This window comes from Eschrichtius robustus, chromosome X, assembly GCF_028021215.1.
Source record: "Eschrichtius robustus isolate mEscRob2 chromosome X, mEscRob2.pri, whole genome shotgun sequence".
In the NCBI taxonomy this organism is placed as follows: domain Eukaryota; kingdom Metazoa; phylum Chordata; class Mammalia; order Artiodactyla; family Eschrichtiidae; genus Eschrichtius; species Eschrichtius robustus.
The window spans coordinates 70171954-70188485 of NC_090845.1; the positions used below are offsets into that span (position 1 = coordinate 70171954).

The 16532-nt window shown below is 36.1% G+C and overlaps 1 protein-coding gene across 1 annotated transcript in view; it reads left to right on the plus strand.

Moving 5' to 3' along the window:
• The first annotated feature begins 9013 nt into the window (after nt 1-9013).
• Nucleotides 9014-16532, plus strand: part of SH3BGRL (SH3 domain binding glutamate rich protein like) — a 74563-nt gene continuing 67044 nt past the window's right edge. The window contains exon 1 of the mRNA XM_068534028.1: nt 9014-9268. Within this exon, the coding sequence (XP_068390129.1) occupies nt 9224-9268 (45 nt within the window). The 5' untranslated portion in view covers nt 9014-9223. The remainder of the gene's footprint in view (nt 9269-16532) is intronic.

A 16532-nucleotide genomic window follows, 5' to 3' on the forward strand; every position in this document is an offset into this window, starting at 1 on the left:
CAAGAAAAATCTCAAGTAAACAATCTAACCTTACACCTAAAGAAACTAGAGAAAGAAGAACAAACAAAACCCAAAGTTAGCAGAAGGAAAGAAATCATAAAGATAAGAGCAGAAATAAATGAAATAGAAACAAAGAAAACAATAGCAAAGATCAATAAAACTAAAAGCTGGTTCCTTGAGAAGGTAAACAAAATTGATAAGCCATTAACCAGACTCATCAAGAAAAAAAGGGAGAACACTCAAATCAATAAAATTAGAAATGAAAAAGGAGAAGTTACAACAGACACCACAGAAATACAAAGCATCCTAGGAGACTACTACAAGCAAATTATGCCAATAAAATGGACAACCTGGAAGAAATGGACAAATTCTTAGAAAGGTATAACCTTCCAAGACTGAACCAGGAAGGAACAGAAAATATGAACAGACCAATCACAAGTAATGAAATTGAAACTGTGATTAAAAATCTTCCAACAAACAGAAGTCCAGGACAAGATGGCATCACAGGTGAATTCTATCAAACATTTAGAGAAGAACTAACACCTATCCTTCTCAAACTCTTCCAAAAAATTGCAGAGGAAGGAACACTCCCAAACTCATTCTATGAGGCCACGATCACCCTGATACCAAAACCAGACAAAGACACTACAAAAAAAGAAAATTACAGACCAATATCACTGATGAATATTGATGCAAAAATCGTCCACAAAGTACTAGCAAACAGAATCCAACAACACATTAAAAGGATCATACACGACAATCAAGTGGGATTTATCCCAAGGATGCAAGGATTCTTCAATATATGCAAATCAATCAATGTGATACACCATATTAACAAACTGAAGAATAAGAACCATATGATCATCCCAATATAGGCAGAAAAAGCTTTTGACAAAATTCAACACCCATTTATGATAAAAACTCTCCAGAAAGTGGGCATAGAGGGAACCTACCTCAACATAATAAAGGCCATATATGACAAACCCACAGCAAACATCATTCTCAACGGTGAAAAACTGAAAGCATTTCCTCTAAGATCAGGAACGAGACAAGGATGTCCACTCTCACCACTATTATTCAACATAGTTCTGGAAGTCCTAGCCACGGCAATCAGAGAAGAAAAAGAAATAAATTAATACAAATCGGAGAAGAAGAAGTAAAACTGTCACTGTTTGCAGATGACATGATACTATACATAGAGAGTCCTAAAACTGACACCAGAAAACTGCTAGGGCTAATTAATGAATTTGTTAAAGTTGCAGGATACAAAATTAATGCACAGAAATCTCTTGCATTCCTATACACTAATGATGAAAAATCTGAAAGAGAAATTAAGGAAACACTACCATTTACCATTTCAACAAAAAGAATAAAATACCTAGGAATAAACCTACCTAGGGAGACAAAAGACATGTATGCAGAAAACTATGACACTGATGAAAGAAATTAAAGATGATACCAACAGATGGAGAGATATACCATGTTCTTGGATTGGAAGAATCAACATTGTGAAAATGACTATACTACCCAAAGCAATCTACAGATTCAATGCAATCCCTATCAAAATTCCAATGGCATTTTTTATGGAACTAGAACAAATCATCTTAAAATTTGTATGGAGACACAAAAGACCCCGAATAGCCAAAGCAGTCTTGAGGGAAATAAACGAAGCTGGAGGAATCAGACTCCCTGACTTCAGACTATACTACAAAGCTACAGTAATCAAGACAATATGGTACTGGCACAAAAACAGAAACATAGATCAATGGAACAAGATAGAAAGCCCTTAGATAAACCCACACACCTATGGTCAACTAATCTATGACAAAGGAGGCAAAGATATACAATGGAGAAAAGACAGTCTCTTCAATAAGTGGTGCTGGGAAAACTGGACAGCTATATGTAAAAGAATGAAATTAGAATACTCTCTAACACCATACACAAAAATAAACTCAAAATGGATTAGAGACCTAAATGTAAGACCGGACACTATAAAACTCTTCGAGGAAAACATAGGAAGAACACTGTTTGACATAAATCACAGCAAGATCTTTTTTGATCCACCTCCTAGAGGAATGGAAATAAAAAGAAAAATAAACAAATGGGACCTAATGAAACTTCAAAGCTTTTGCATAGCAAAGGAAACCATAAACAAGACGAAAAGACAACCCTCAGAATGGGAGAAAATATTTGCAAACGAATCAACGGACAAAGGATTAATCTCCAAAATATATAAACAGCTCATTCAGCTCAATATTAAAGAAAAAAACACCCCAATCCAAAAATGGGCAGAAGACCTGAATAGACATTTCTCCAAAGAAGACATACAGACGGCCACGAAGCACATTAAAAGATGCTCAACATCACTAAGTATTAGAGAAATGCAAATCAAAACTACAATGAGGTATCACCTCACACCAGTTAGAATGGGCATCATCAGAAAATCTACAAAGAACAAATGCTGGAGAGGGTGTGGAGAAAAGGAAACCCTCTTGCACTGTTGGTGGGAATGTAAATTGATACAGCCACTATGGAGAACAATATGGATGTTCCTTAAAAAACTAAAAATAGAATTACCTTGTGACCCAGCAATCCCACTACTGGACATATACCCAGAGAAAACCGTAATTCAAAAAGACACATGCACCTGAATGTTCATTGAACCACTATTTACAATAGCCAGGTCATGGAAGCAACCTAAATGCCCATCAACAGACGAATGGATAAAGAAGTTGTGGTACATATATACAATGGAATATTACTCAGCCATAAAAAGGAATGAAATTGAGTCATTTGTTGAGACGTGGATGTATCTAGAGACTGTCATACAGAGTGAAGTAAGTCAGAAAGAGAAAAACAAATATCGTATATTAACGCATGTATGTGGAACCTAGAAAAATGGTACAGATGAACTGGGTTGCAGGGCAGAAGTTGAGACAGAGATATAGAGAACAAACGTATGGACACCAAGGTGGGGAAACTGCGGTGGGCTGGGGATGGTGGTGTGCTGAATTGGGCGATTGGGATTGACATGTATAAAGTGATGTGTATAAAATTGATGACTGATTAAAAAAAAAAAAACACTGTATGGTACTGGCACAAAAACAGAAATGTAGATCAGTGGAACAGGATAGAAAGCCCAGAGATAAACCCACGCACATATGGTCACCTTATCTTTGATAAAGGAGGCAAGAATATACAATGGAGAAAGGACAGCCTCTTCAATAAGTGGTGCTGTAAGAACTGGACAGCTACATGTAAAAGAATGAAGTTAGAATGCTCCCTGACACCATACACAAATATAAACACAAAATGGATTAAGGACCTAAATGTAAGACTAGGTACTATAAAACTCTTAGAGGAAAACATAGGCAGAACATTCTATGACATAAATCACAGCAAGATCCTTTTTGACTGACCTCCTAGAGATTTGGAAATAAAAACAAAATAAACAAATGGGACCTAATGAAACTTAAATGTTTTTGCACAGTAAAATAAACCATAAACAAGATGAAAAGACAGCCCTTAGAATGGGAGAAAATATTTGCAAATGAAGCAACTGACAAAGGATTAATCTCCAAAATTTACAAGCGGCTCGTGCAGCTCAATATCAAAAAAACAAACAATCCAATCCAAAAATGGGCAGAAGACCTAAATAGACTTTTCTCCAAAGAAGGTATACATATTACCAACAAACATATGAAAGGATGCTCATCATCACTAATCATTAGAGAAATGCAAATCAAAACTACAATGGGGTATCACGTCACACCAGGCAGAATGACCATCATCAAAAAATCTACAAACAGTAAATGCTGGAGAGGGTGTGGAGAAAAGGGAACCCTCTTGCACTGTTGGTGGGAATGTAAATTGCTACAGACACTATGGAGAACAGCATGGAGGTTCCTTAAAAACTAAAAATAGAACTACTGTGCGACACAGAAATCCCATTACTGGGCATGTACCCTTAGAAAACCATGATTCAAATAGAGTCATGTATAACAATGTTCATTGCAGCTCTATTTACAATAGCCAGGACATGGAAGCAACCTAATTGTCCATCAACAGATGAATGGATAAAGAAGATGTGGCACATATATACAATGGAATATTACTCAGCCATAAAAAGGAATGAAATTGAGTTATTTGTAATGAGGTAGGTAGACCTATATTCTGTCATATAGAGTGAAGTAAGTCAGAAAGAGAAAATCAAATACCGTATGCTAACACATATACATGGAATCTAAAAAAAAAAATGATTCTGAAGAACCTAGGGTCAGGACAGGAATAAAGACGCAGACGTAGAGAATGGACTTTAGGACACTGGGAGTGGGAAGTGTAAGTTGGGACGACGTGAGAGAGTGGCATGGACATATATACACTACCAAATATAAAATAGTTAGTGGGAAGCAGCTGCGTAGCTCAGGGAGATCAGCTCAGTGCTTTGTGACTACCTAGAGTGGTGGGATAGGGAGGGTGGGAGGGAGGCTCAAGAGGGAGGGGATATGGGGATATATGTATACGTATAGCTGATTCACTTTATTATAAAGCAGAAAGTAACACACCATTGTAAAGCAATTATACTCCAATAAAGATGTTAAAAAATATATAAAACAGGCACTCTCATTTTGGAGACATTACTCCACAGTGTATCAAAATATAAAAATTCAAATGTACCTACCCTCTTACCTAGATATAAATATTTAAACAACTATTATTAAGATTTTATAGTTTGTTTTAAATTTAAAATCATTCAGCACCAAGCAATTGATTAAATTATGCTTGACAGTTATTTCTCTGCAACTATTATATATACTTGGGAATTCTGCTGATGTAGAAAAAAATCTAAACTCCAAATTATTTTCAAATGAAATGAAATTTTTATGAATACCAAATTTAATATTTAAAGAAGTTGACATGGTAATATTTTGTATATATTTCATTAAATATTTCCTAATTGTGATTTTATAGTCTTCTTTCTGTGTTATAGGGTAAATAATATTTTTACTTTCTCACAGTTTAAAAATAGGGCAAATTTCTGCTCTGGCAATGGTGGACCAGGTAATCTGAACAACCCTCTTACTAAAGGCAATTTAGAATTTTAGAAGACATTTAACAAAATCTTAAAAACTTCAAAGACCTTGACAAGAAAGTGAGGAATTACCAGTGTAAGAAAAGGGGATGAATTTTAACTTCAAAGAGCTCAGTGATGAGTTAGCACTGCTTTTGCTCAGAGTGGGCATTTGCTGAGCAAGATAATGAAGCTTTTGGCAGACCTTCTCTTTCAGCATGCGGAATGAAAATAACCCACCTGGAGACAACTAACCCTGAGAGGGGTGTGAGAGCATAAGCATTCTCCACTTGTGAAAGGAAAAAGCTGTCCTGAAGAAGTAAGTATCAGTTAAGGCAAGGAGATAGAAGGAAAATTCAGAGAAAAGGTTGATGTGGGAGAGTTTTCTCATCATAAAGCAGAACCTCTAGTGAATACAGCAAAAATGTTTCAGAGTAGTGAAGCATGGAGATTGAAACCTGAGGTAGAATTTCTGAATGAGAGACATCTTCTAGTTCTTATCCTATGTCATATGCATCACCCATATCTACCAGAAATTATTAGACTCCTGTGTGGAACCGTTCCATGTGACAGATATCCTCAATTCTGTAACCTTCATATTCTATCTGTTCACCTATGCCCATGACATACACCCCAATTCTACCACTGTATGTACATCTCACTGAAACTGTCCTATGCCCTCCAGCTCAGCAGTTGGCCCAAAAATTCAGCACAGGGAACCAAAATGTATGTTTTTGGGTAGTGCTGTACTCATTCTGATGCCATTACCAGTATGAGTGTCTGGTGCATCAAAGGAGGTATGGGCCAGTGAAGTATACGTAGGAACTTACCTGCCACCTCAGAAAAGTTCCAAACGTTAGGGACTTATATCAGTAAAATCAGTGAGGGAGAAGAGGAGAGTAAAACCTGCTAAGAACTGTCCTTACATTCCATTCTCTACAACCATGGCCATAAAGCCTCTACTCAAACCTCCCCAACTGAATTCTTGTGATTGGGAAAACATCAGCTAGTTTTTCAATGAAACCAACATTCTTTTCCTCTCAGATCAGGGCAATATTGGGTCCAAATTATAACATTATAACTATAGGCTGGAGTAACTATCCAGTTTGCCAGAAATTGCACATCTAGGAATTTACTTTGAAAAAATTTTTATAGATGTGGGCAAAGATTTATTGATAAATGTATACTGTGGTCCTAACTACATAGAATAATTGAAAACAAGCAATATGTTCAATAATACAGAAATGTTTAAATACATTTTGGTACATCTGTAAAATGGAATCATGTAAAGTCATGAAAATCATGTAGGATAATATTTTCTGACCTGTGCTAAGTTTTAAAATATATTTTCTAAGTGACAAAGAGCCATTTAAAAAATAGTATGTATCTTGTAATAAATTTGAAAAATACATTCTCTCTCTCTCTTCCTCTTTACCACTTCTCTCAACCCCTCAACCCACCCTCATCTATCTATCTCTGACTAGGTCGGAAAGGCTTACACCACCATATTAAAAGTAGTTATCTCCAGATACTGGGGGTGTGGGTGATTTTTTTCTTTTCAATGTTTGTTAAGTTTTCTGCACACAGTATAAAATCATTTTATAATTTTTGAAAAATATTATTTCATTAAAGAATGAATAGATTTCCTGTGGCAATTGGTCACAAATACTGTTTGAAAACCCTTGATTCATCTTCTTTAATCAGACCTTAACCTTTCCAGTTGAATTATATGAACAGATGGTTTTGGAGACTGCTCTATGAAGTATTAAAATGACCATTCTAAAATATACATTCCAGAGATGGTTGACTATAGTAAGGAACAAGTATAATATAACCTACAATGTTATTTTCTAGGATAAAATCGTTGGTAAAGCCCCCCTGCCCCTTGTATCCCAAGTATTGTTAATAAGGACCAATAGATTTTATTTATATATGCATTTATGGGGAAAATTTTCACTTAGATTAATACATCTGTGTTTAAAAGAAATGAAACACCAGGAATTGTCTTCCCATTCTCAAAGTTCCTGATAAGATCCACTGGACTCATTGCTAATCCTGTCTGCCACTCAGTTCTCTGGAGATATTAATTTTTTCATATGGGTATGTAGAATACATAGAAGAGTTTTTTCTTTATTTCTCTTTATTATTTTTTTTTCATCAATTCAAAATAAACTATGGGTCCAAATAGAATATATGTTGACCACTAAGAGGTGGTAGGTTAGATTATGTTATTATATGGCAAATTATGCCCATTATGCCAAATCACAAACTGAAGGAAGATTTTCCTGTTCTGTGGTCTGGGAAGCACAATAATAGTCACCCTGATGTTGACCATGATGAGGGTGGCTAGGTCACCCTGACTTACTTCAGCCTGATCATCTGTATAAAGATTTTGATTTGCATCTAATAATGGTAACAGTTGGACAGATGGAGAAGGCAGAAAAGTATGACGATGTGGGGAAAAGGCAAAGAAAGGAACAGGAAGAGCAAAGACATGGAAATGGTAATAAGTATGGTTATTGCAGTGGGGAATCAACAATGATTATTCAAGGAAGTTAGTTTGGGGGAGCAATGGGTAAGACTGTATGGATAGTGTAGGGCCAGATTATGGTGGAAGCTCCTTAGAAACATAATCTAGGTTTGGTTTGATAGTCAATGGAAACCTATCTTAAGTATTTCAGTCCACATTGTCTTTAGTGACACATGAAACTGATATTTTAGGAAGAAAAATAGCTAACAATTATTGAGTACTTTCCCTGTTACAGGCAGTGTATTAAAATGATATTTAAGAGGGTGGCCTTTGGAGTTGGTTGGACTTGAAGTCCAATCTTAACTCTGGAATTTACTAGCTAAATCACTTTAGGAAAATTACTTATTTTCCTGGGTTTGCTTCTTCATCCGAAAAATTGATGTTATAATATCCACTTCTTGAGGTTGTTGTATGGATCACAGAGTTTGGAGAAGGAAGAATCTGTGAACAGGGAACAGTTAGGAAGCTGTTACAATTACTGAACCTAGACAAAGATGATAAACCACTAGAATGGAGAGGGAGGACAAACTTCAAAGTAAAGGTAAAGAAGTAGGACAGGTGACTGACACCCTCTCTCCACTCTCATTCATCTTGCAAGTTCCTTATTTCTGTTCATTTGACATAATTTAGGAAGGTGAAATTACACTCTTGAAGTATATGGTCCCTCTCTGGGCATTATCAATTGTTTGCTCATTTCCCTAGAGCTACAAATAACCATTTGCTCTCTCTGTTCACCATTTCCACATCTCCTGCAACATATGGTCCAAACTCCCTTTCCACAGTCAGTTAGAAAGCAAACAAAACATAACAGAAATCATTCACGTTCTTACAGTGTAATTTCAATTTTTTTGATTTGCAGTTTCTTCCTCCATTCTTGAGTTTTCCAGTCAATCAGGTTTCCTGCGAATTCTCACGGAAGCAGGATTCCGTAATTTAACAAAAAGCAAAACTCAAAAAGAAAACCAATCCTGCTGTTTCTGGGCTTTGGGAAACCTGACACTTTTCCTAAACCTTCCAAGGCAGCGCTCAGTGCTTCAAGGTCCATTTCCTGCCACCAGCTAACATCAGAACAATCACTACGTAATAGGAATCTTAAAATGCACAAGGCTTTGAGAACTTGGTTTTTATCACTAGTGTCTGGATTCAACGCAGAACTTCCTCTTTTAAAGAAGACATCTTATTTGCATACATTTCTGAGCAGGAAGTTACACGCAGAACTTTGAGTCTACGTGGGAAAAGATCCTTCACTGCAATCTAATTTAATTCAACGCTCCCTCTTTCTTTTTCTTTCTCCTTTCCCTCTTCTCAGGGAGGGAATAGTCAAGAATAAATGTTTCAACAGATCTCGCGGTGCTATTCGAGATTCCCAATTTAAAAAAAAAAATTAGAAATGATGCAAACGAGCCTGTGCCTTCCGGGGTTTGGGGCTGGGACTGCCGCCCTCTGAGCCCAGTGAAAGCAGCCAAGAGAGGAGGCGGGGCTCTGGCGAGTTCCCCTTCCACCTTCCCCCACCCTTCTCTTCCAACCTCTGTAAGGCCCCTAGCTTGATTCCAGCCTTTGCTGCAGCTGCTCTCCAGCCGTTTGCAGGGCTCAAACAACTACAGCCGCTGTTTCCAACCAAGATGGTGATCCGTGTGTATATTGCCTCTTCCTCTGGCTCCACGGCGGTAAGGAGAGTGGGAAGCCCACCTTTGTTGTTTTTCTACACATCAGTCTCCTGCTGCCCCAGAACCGTTAAATTGCAGAAGTTAGTCTGGCAGCTTCTCCTTCGGTAGACACCCGCATTTCCCACCCCACCCCCTTCTTCCCTTTCTTCTCTTTGTTGCATCGATTTCATTTTTCCATGGAGTTTACCTTTGTTTGCCTAGTGATGTTAGGCCCACATTTCTTCTCTGAAGAAAAAGAAAGCTACCGAGTTTTGGTAAATGGGAGATGGTGGTATAGGGTCTTTAGGGTTAGGTGAAGACGTCAAGAAAGTCTCACACTGGTAAGTTTCAAGAGTGGGACATTTCACATATTTGCTGTAGGTACTGAGGCAGGGGCAGGAGTGCACATCTGTAAAGGATGTAAAACATGCTGTTACTGATGATGATGGAGTGGAGGCCTACTGAGGCACTGTGATTATATTTCACAGAGTGAGACCCTTGTAATCAAAAAGTTATATTTTGCCACTGTGTAGGAGGGGGTATTTAACTTCAGCCTAAAGAGTCTGTTAGAACTAGACAGAATGGGAGCGGAAGTTGGGAACAATGATATAAAGTAGTGGGGGGTTTTTAAAACAATGTGACAAGGGACCTGTTTTTCCCTTCCATTGTGTCCCTTATTTTGACCTTTGCTTTTCTTTCAAAAGATGTTACTTCAAACAGTTTCTAACTGCTTCAAATACATTGAGAACTGGAAGGGAACTAACAAGTGCCTTCTTGTGTAGTTGCAGATTCCAGTGGTGGCTTCTTCAAATGATAGGACAACCCTCTCTCATCCCCCGTGCCCTTAATTTAGAATAACAATTTTCAGCAGTTGTGGGGAGCAATAGGCTAAGCTGGAGTGAAAGCTGAGTGTATATCCATGGTAAATGAAAGTGTCTCTGTGTTTCACAGCTCAGGAGAAAAGCCAACAGTGGCAAGAGCAGATGTGTGGGCTCAGAATGTAGAATGTATGAACCCATTCCCTCTTCTGAGCTTCAGAGCAGCAGCTATCCCATGTTTTTTGTTGTTGTTGTGTTTTTGTTTTTGTTTTGTTTACCCCCTAAGAGGGTTTGGAAGAGAACTGAAAGTTGCATGAAATCACAAGAAGCTTGAACCTTCAACTTGTCTTCTCTGGCTACCACATGTGGGTGTGTTTAGACAGTTTTGAAATAGAATACTTAAAGTTACATTTTTGGAGCAAGTTTAGGTTGAAAAAAAGAAAACTTTTTATATTGTCTTTGAACTTCACTTTATGAGCCTCTTGCCTTATTATTTTCCATATATATTATGATATTTAAAATAATGTGCAAGCTGCCCAGAGTCTCAATTCCAATAAAATAATTGTAAAATTTAAAAGATCAGCTTAATACCTTTAGTTAAATCCCTAATTAGGGTGGACAGATCTGGAAGCTAGTTTTGGTGATTTCACTTTGGGTGACATGCAGTTTCAATACTGCTATTTATTCTTTGCTTTCTTGCTCTTCTACGCCTCCCCGAAAAGCAGATGCAAGAAGAAACTCCTTTCAGAATTTCTATTCAAATAAGAACAATTATACCTCTCTGTTAAGACTTAAGTTTCTTAGGGCCTTAAAAATGACTACTGTCTCCTACTATGTACATTATTAGATTCCACTGTTGAAGACTATGCAAATAAGAAATATTTATGCTTTTTGTTTCTATTGTTTTTCTTATGGGTAATTATAGATTTGTTTGTTGTTGCAGTAATTATAGTTCCTATGAACCTGTTATCAAAATTCTACTGCATATTGCCAAAATAAATTCTTATTTTATTATAATCTTATAGTACTTTTAAATAATATTAAAACAGGATAAAATGAGTATACTTCAGAAGAGCTCCTTTATAACATAAATGGGGACTCTTCGGTTTGCAATACTAAGGTTTTTCCTTTAAGAAAGCTGTCATGTTGTTTTTAACATATGATTTAGAAATTTTGGGGCAAACATCCTAACAGGAATCCAGCAATTGTACAAAGTGAGATGCTTCTATAAATGACTAAGTGTTTTCTGAAGAGCACTTAAAAGAAAGCTTTTGGTTTTGGATTGTGAATCTTTGACTGTTTTCTTACTCCTGCTAGTGATTTTCATAAAAATAACCAATATTAGATGTTTTATCAGGCGAGGGAGGATCTATGATGATTGCAACTTAGTGTGACCTTAACTCAAGACTCCCTTTCCTTCATAGACCAATTAAAAAAAGAAACTTTTCAAACTTGTACTCAACTGTGCCCTAATACAGAGGTATAGCACTTGCTTCTCAAAAGTTTAGAAATGAAAGCAGGTATATTGGTTTTTGCAATGGATTTCTTGATAGTAGCCATAATAGTGTTAGTAAGTAGGAACACTTAAGTGTGTTGGGTACTATCTCATTTTTTCTTGGCAATTTCTAGTCCTATGAGTTAGATACTGTGATTATCTCTATTTTCAAGATAAGGAAATACAGGTTCAGAGAGGTTAAACAACTTTCTCAAGGTCACACAACTAGTAAGCCACAGAGCTTGAATTCAACACAAGCTGTTTGAATCCAAATGACATATGTTTAAAGAAATACATCCTCCCAGTGATGCATGACAGCTAGGAGGCATGCAGAGATAAATGTGAACATGAGGTGAGAGGTACAGAAGGGAGTAAGTCCTGTAAGTGGAATTGCTTGGGCATATACATACAGAAGAATAGAAAAATGAGGAGCTAGTGTAGAGGAGAGATAGCATGTCTAAAGGTGAATGTCAGTAAGTGGGCTAAATTCACTCAAGGCCAGGAAGATAGAGAAGATGCACATTTGGAACTGGTCTAGTATAGGTCAAGATGAAAATTCAGGTCTTAGTACTGTTTTTTGTTTTTTTTTATGAAAACCATTTAGCAAGAATGCAACTCCCAAGTTGTCTGTCTGTAGGAAGTGATTTCTGCCTGTTCAGAACTGTTTGTGCATATTTTGACCTATTGTAACACAATAATATATGCCATATTTTTTTCCTCGAAACTGTAATGTCCTGTAAGTTTGCATTTAATGGAAAAAGAATAATAAGCACAGAACCTATAATAAACTTAATAAATTTCAATAACTTTTAATAAAAATTAACATTGGCCTTTGATCAGGATTGCTAGAGAGATGATAGCTTGGAGAATTATAACTGGTTTGGAGTTTTCTTCCCATACTTCTTTTCCTCAGATCCATAATAATCTGCATTTCACGGTCTCTATGCATTTTAGGTGTGCTTGGTGTAGAAATTTTAAGATTGTGGTAGATAGATTGTAGATTTCTGAGGGTATTATTTATGGTCTAACTTTTGTAAAATGATCTCTTTTATGACTGCTAAAACATAAACTAGTTGTAGCTTGGATTGTCCATATAGTAAATGAAATATATGTGATTTTCCTCTATGGCATTTTGTAAATAAGCTCATTTGTATCATTTTTTTTGATTCCACATATAAGTGATATCATATGATATTTGTATTCCTCTGTCTGACTTACTTCACTTAGTATGATAATCTCCAGGTGCATCCATGTTGCTGCAAATGGCATTATATCATTCTTTTTAATGGCTGGGTAATATTCCATTATATATATGTACCACATCTTCTTTATCCATTAATCTGTCAATGGACATTTAGGTTGCTTCCCTGTCTTGGCTATTGTAACAGTGCTGCAGTGAACATTGGGGTGCATGTATCCTTTCCAACCATGGTTTTCTCTGGATATATGCCCAGGAGTGTGATTGCTGAATCATACGGTAGCTCTATTTTTAGTTTTTAGTTTTTTAACGAACCTCCATACTGTTCTCCATGCTTGCTGTACTAATTTACATTCCCACCAACAGTGTAGGAGATTTCCCTTTTCTCCACACCCTCTCCAGCATTTATTGTTTGCAGACTTTTTGATGATGGCCATTCTAACTGGTGTGATGTGATATCTCAATGCAGTTTCGATTTGCATTTCTCTAATAATTAGCAATGTTGAGTGTCTTTTCATGTGCCTCTTGGCCATCTTTATGTCTTCTTTGTAGAAATGTCTCTTTAGGTCTTCTGCCTATTTTTGATTGGGTTGTTTTTTTTTTTGATATTGAGCTGCATGAGCTGTTTGTAAATTTTGAAGATTAATCCCTTGTCGGTTGCTTTGTTTGCAAATATTTTCTCCCATTCTGTGGGTTGCCTTTTCATTTTGTTTATGGTTTCCTTTGCTGTGCAAAAGCTTTGGGGTTTAATTAGGTCCCATTTGTTTATTTTTGTTTCTATTTCCATTACTCTGGGAGACAGATCAAAAAAGATCTTGCTGTGATTTATGTCAAAGAGTGTTCTGCCTATGTTTTCCTCTAAGAGTTTTATAGTGTCTGGTCTTACATTTAGGTCTTTAATCCTTTTTGAGTTTATTTTTGTGTCTGGTGTTAAAGAATATTCTAATTTCAGTTTTTTTATATGTAGCTGTTCAGTTTTCCCAGCACCATTTACTGAAGAGACTGTCTTTCTTCCATTTTATAGTCTTGTCTCCTTTGTTATACATTAATTGGCCATAGGTGTGTGGGTTTATTTCTGGGTTTTCTATTTTGTTCCATTGAGCTATATTTCTGTTTTTGTGCCAGTACCATACTGTTCTGATGACTGTAGCTTTGTAGTATAGTCTGAAGTCATGGAGCCTGATTCCTCCAGCTCTGTTTTTCTTTCTCAAGATTGCTTTGGCTACTTGGGGTCGTTTGTGTCTCCATACAAATTTTAAGATTTTTTTGTTCTAGTTCTGTGAAAAATGCCATTGGTAATTTGATAGAGATTGCACTGAATCTGTAGATTGCCTTATGTAGTGTAGTCATTTTGACGATACTGATTCTTACAATCCAAGGACATGGTATATCTTTCCATCTGTCTGTGTTGTCTTTGATTCCTTTCATCAGCATCTTATAGTTTTCAGATTACAGGTCTTTTGTCTCCTTAGGTAGGTATATTCCTAAGTTTGTTATTATTATTTTTTTTTTTTTTGATGTGATGGTAAATGGGATTGTTTCTTTAATTTCTCTCTCTGATCTTTCATTGTTAGTGTATATAAATGCAACAGATGTCTGTGTATTAATTTTGTATCCTGCAACTTTACTGAATTCATTGATGAGCTCTAGAAATTTTCTGGTAGCATCCTTAGGATTGTCTGTGTACAGTATCATGTTGTCTGCAAACAATGACAGTTTTACTTCTTTTCCAATTTGAATTCCTTTTATTTCTTTTTCTTCTATGATTGCCATAGCTAGGACTTCCAAAACTATGTTGAAAAAAGTGGCTAGAGTGTACATCCTTGTCTTGTTTCTGATCTTAGAGGAAATGCTTTCAGCTTTTCACCATTGAGTATGATGTTAGCTGTAGGTCTGTCATATATGGTAGCTTCTCTGTCTTTGTATTTATAAATTGAACATCAGTTTGATGTATACTATGGTCTTTGTCATAGCTGCCAAGGTTTGTTTGAATGCTGTGTAAAGGTATTCATAAACTAAGAGCAAAATTAGAAACTCTTCATGAGATGACTGTTTGGATATGCTTTTTGGATGCCCTGAACAATGGAAAATGGCAGCTCTCCCGTGGCAAATGCAGGAACTCAAGATCATTGCCTTCAGATTGGTGCCCTATATTTGGTGACTGATTTCCTTAAACTCACAGCAACAATGGCAAAGCCTTTGGAATAATTTGGCCCAATTTAAAGAGGCTTGGGAGACACAGTTATCAATGATGATGATTATTTGGTACTTGAAAGTAGAATGGTTATAAAAAAGAATATATTGCAGAAGTTTAGTAAAAGTTTCCTAATCTGGAAGAAGAAAAGGATAAAATAGATTCATTTTAGCTCAAAGACTGGTTACTCTATTGAGGAAAGGGTTTTGATCAATAAACCTTAAGGTCAACCCTCCTCCTGGGTTGAGCTGGAAAAAAAACATAAATTCAAGCTCCAGACACAATCAGATAGAATGTTCTAATTCTCTGTAGTTAATCTCTAACTTCTTTTCTAAAATATATATTGTGCCATAAAACATATATCTTTTACAGGAATATTTTCTGCTTTAATTGAATTTTCAAGGGTGAATGTTGTGTTTCATTTCTTACCGATAAAATTAAACAGGTTGAGAATCTGTTGATGACTATCTGACCATCTGTTTGCTTTCAGCTCTAATTTGCAGCTCGCCAGGAAACCTTTTAAACCCAGTACTTAATTACTTCCTCTGATGCAGACCAAAATTAAACAAACATATGTTTAGAGAGAAGGGGCAGCTCATTTATGATGACTCTTTTTATTAATATGAGAGCAAAGCTGACTTTTCACACTTGGCCAATAGAGAAGAATTCTAAGCAAGGGGATTATTTTCTAGCTCAGTCCCTCACATTTTGGCTTTATTAGTTTGTTTGAACTGTTTCAGGTTGCCAGAACATCAGGCAAAAGTTAAATATAAATTGTAAAATATCACAACAAATTTAAAAATTATATATTTAAAAGTATTCAGTATTAGTGCTGCTAGATTTTTGTTTCATTACTTTTCATTAATGTGACTAATCAAGATTTGACTTTAGTAATAGTAAAGCCTAACATTTATTTATGCATTGTGTATGTCAGGCAGTGCTTTACATACTTTATCTCAATTAGTTTAATACTTGTGATGACATTTTGAGGTAAGTACTAGTATTAGATCCATTTCATGTAAGTGGAAGGGATATCTCTAAGACCCAGAAACTAGGTACATTGCTCAAGATCAAACAGTTACAAATGGCAGAACTGGGATTAGAACCCAGGTTGTTCTGACTCCAGAACTGGCTCCTAAACACTGTGTTATTTGCACTCCCTTTTGGAGTATAGATATTGAACAGAAATCGTGTCAATAATACATTAAAATCTTATCATGTGATTGGGAATCTATAACTGCCATTTAATAACTGGATGATGCCTGAAAAGAAAGAGAAAGACTGGATGATGCCTAACTAGGCAAATGTGTCTTCATCCATAATCTGCATGTGAGAGTTAGGTGGAAGTGAGGGAGATAGGTTAGTAGCAACATTTTCATATACAATTTAGTTCTTTTTTAAATAAAATTGCCTAACCAAGGGCACATTTTTAAATAGCAATTGTGACACATATTGAACTTTTATGACTTTGATTCTCTTCCCTGAAAAGTATCTTTGTGTGGTTATAGACCAACATAATTAAAATGTGGCTTTTTATGATTCTATAAATATAAATTGATCAAGAAAGCAGTACATCTATG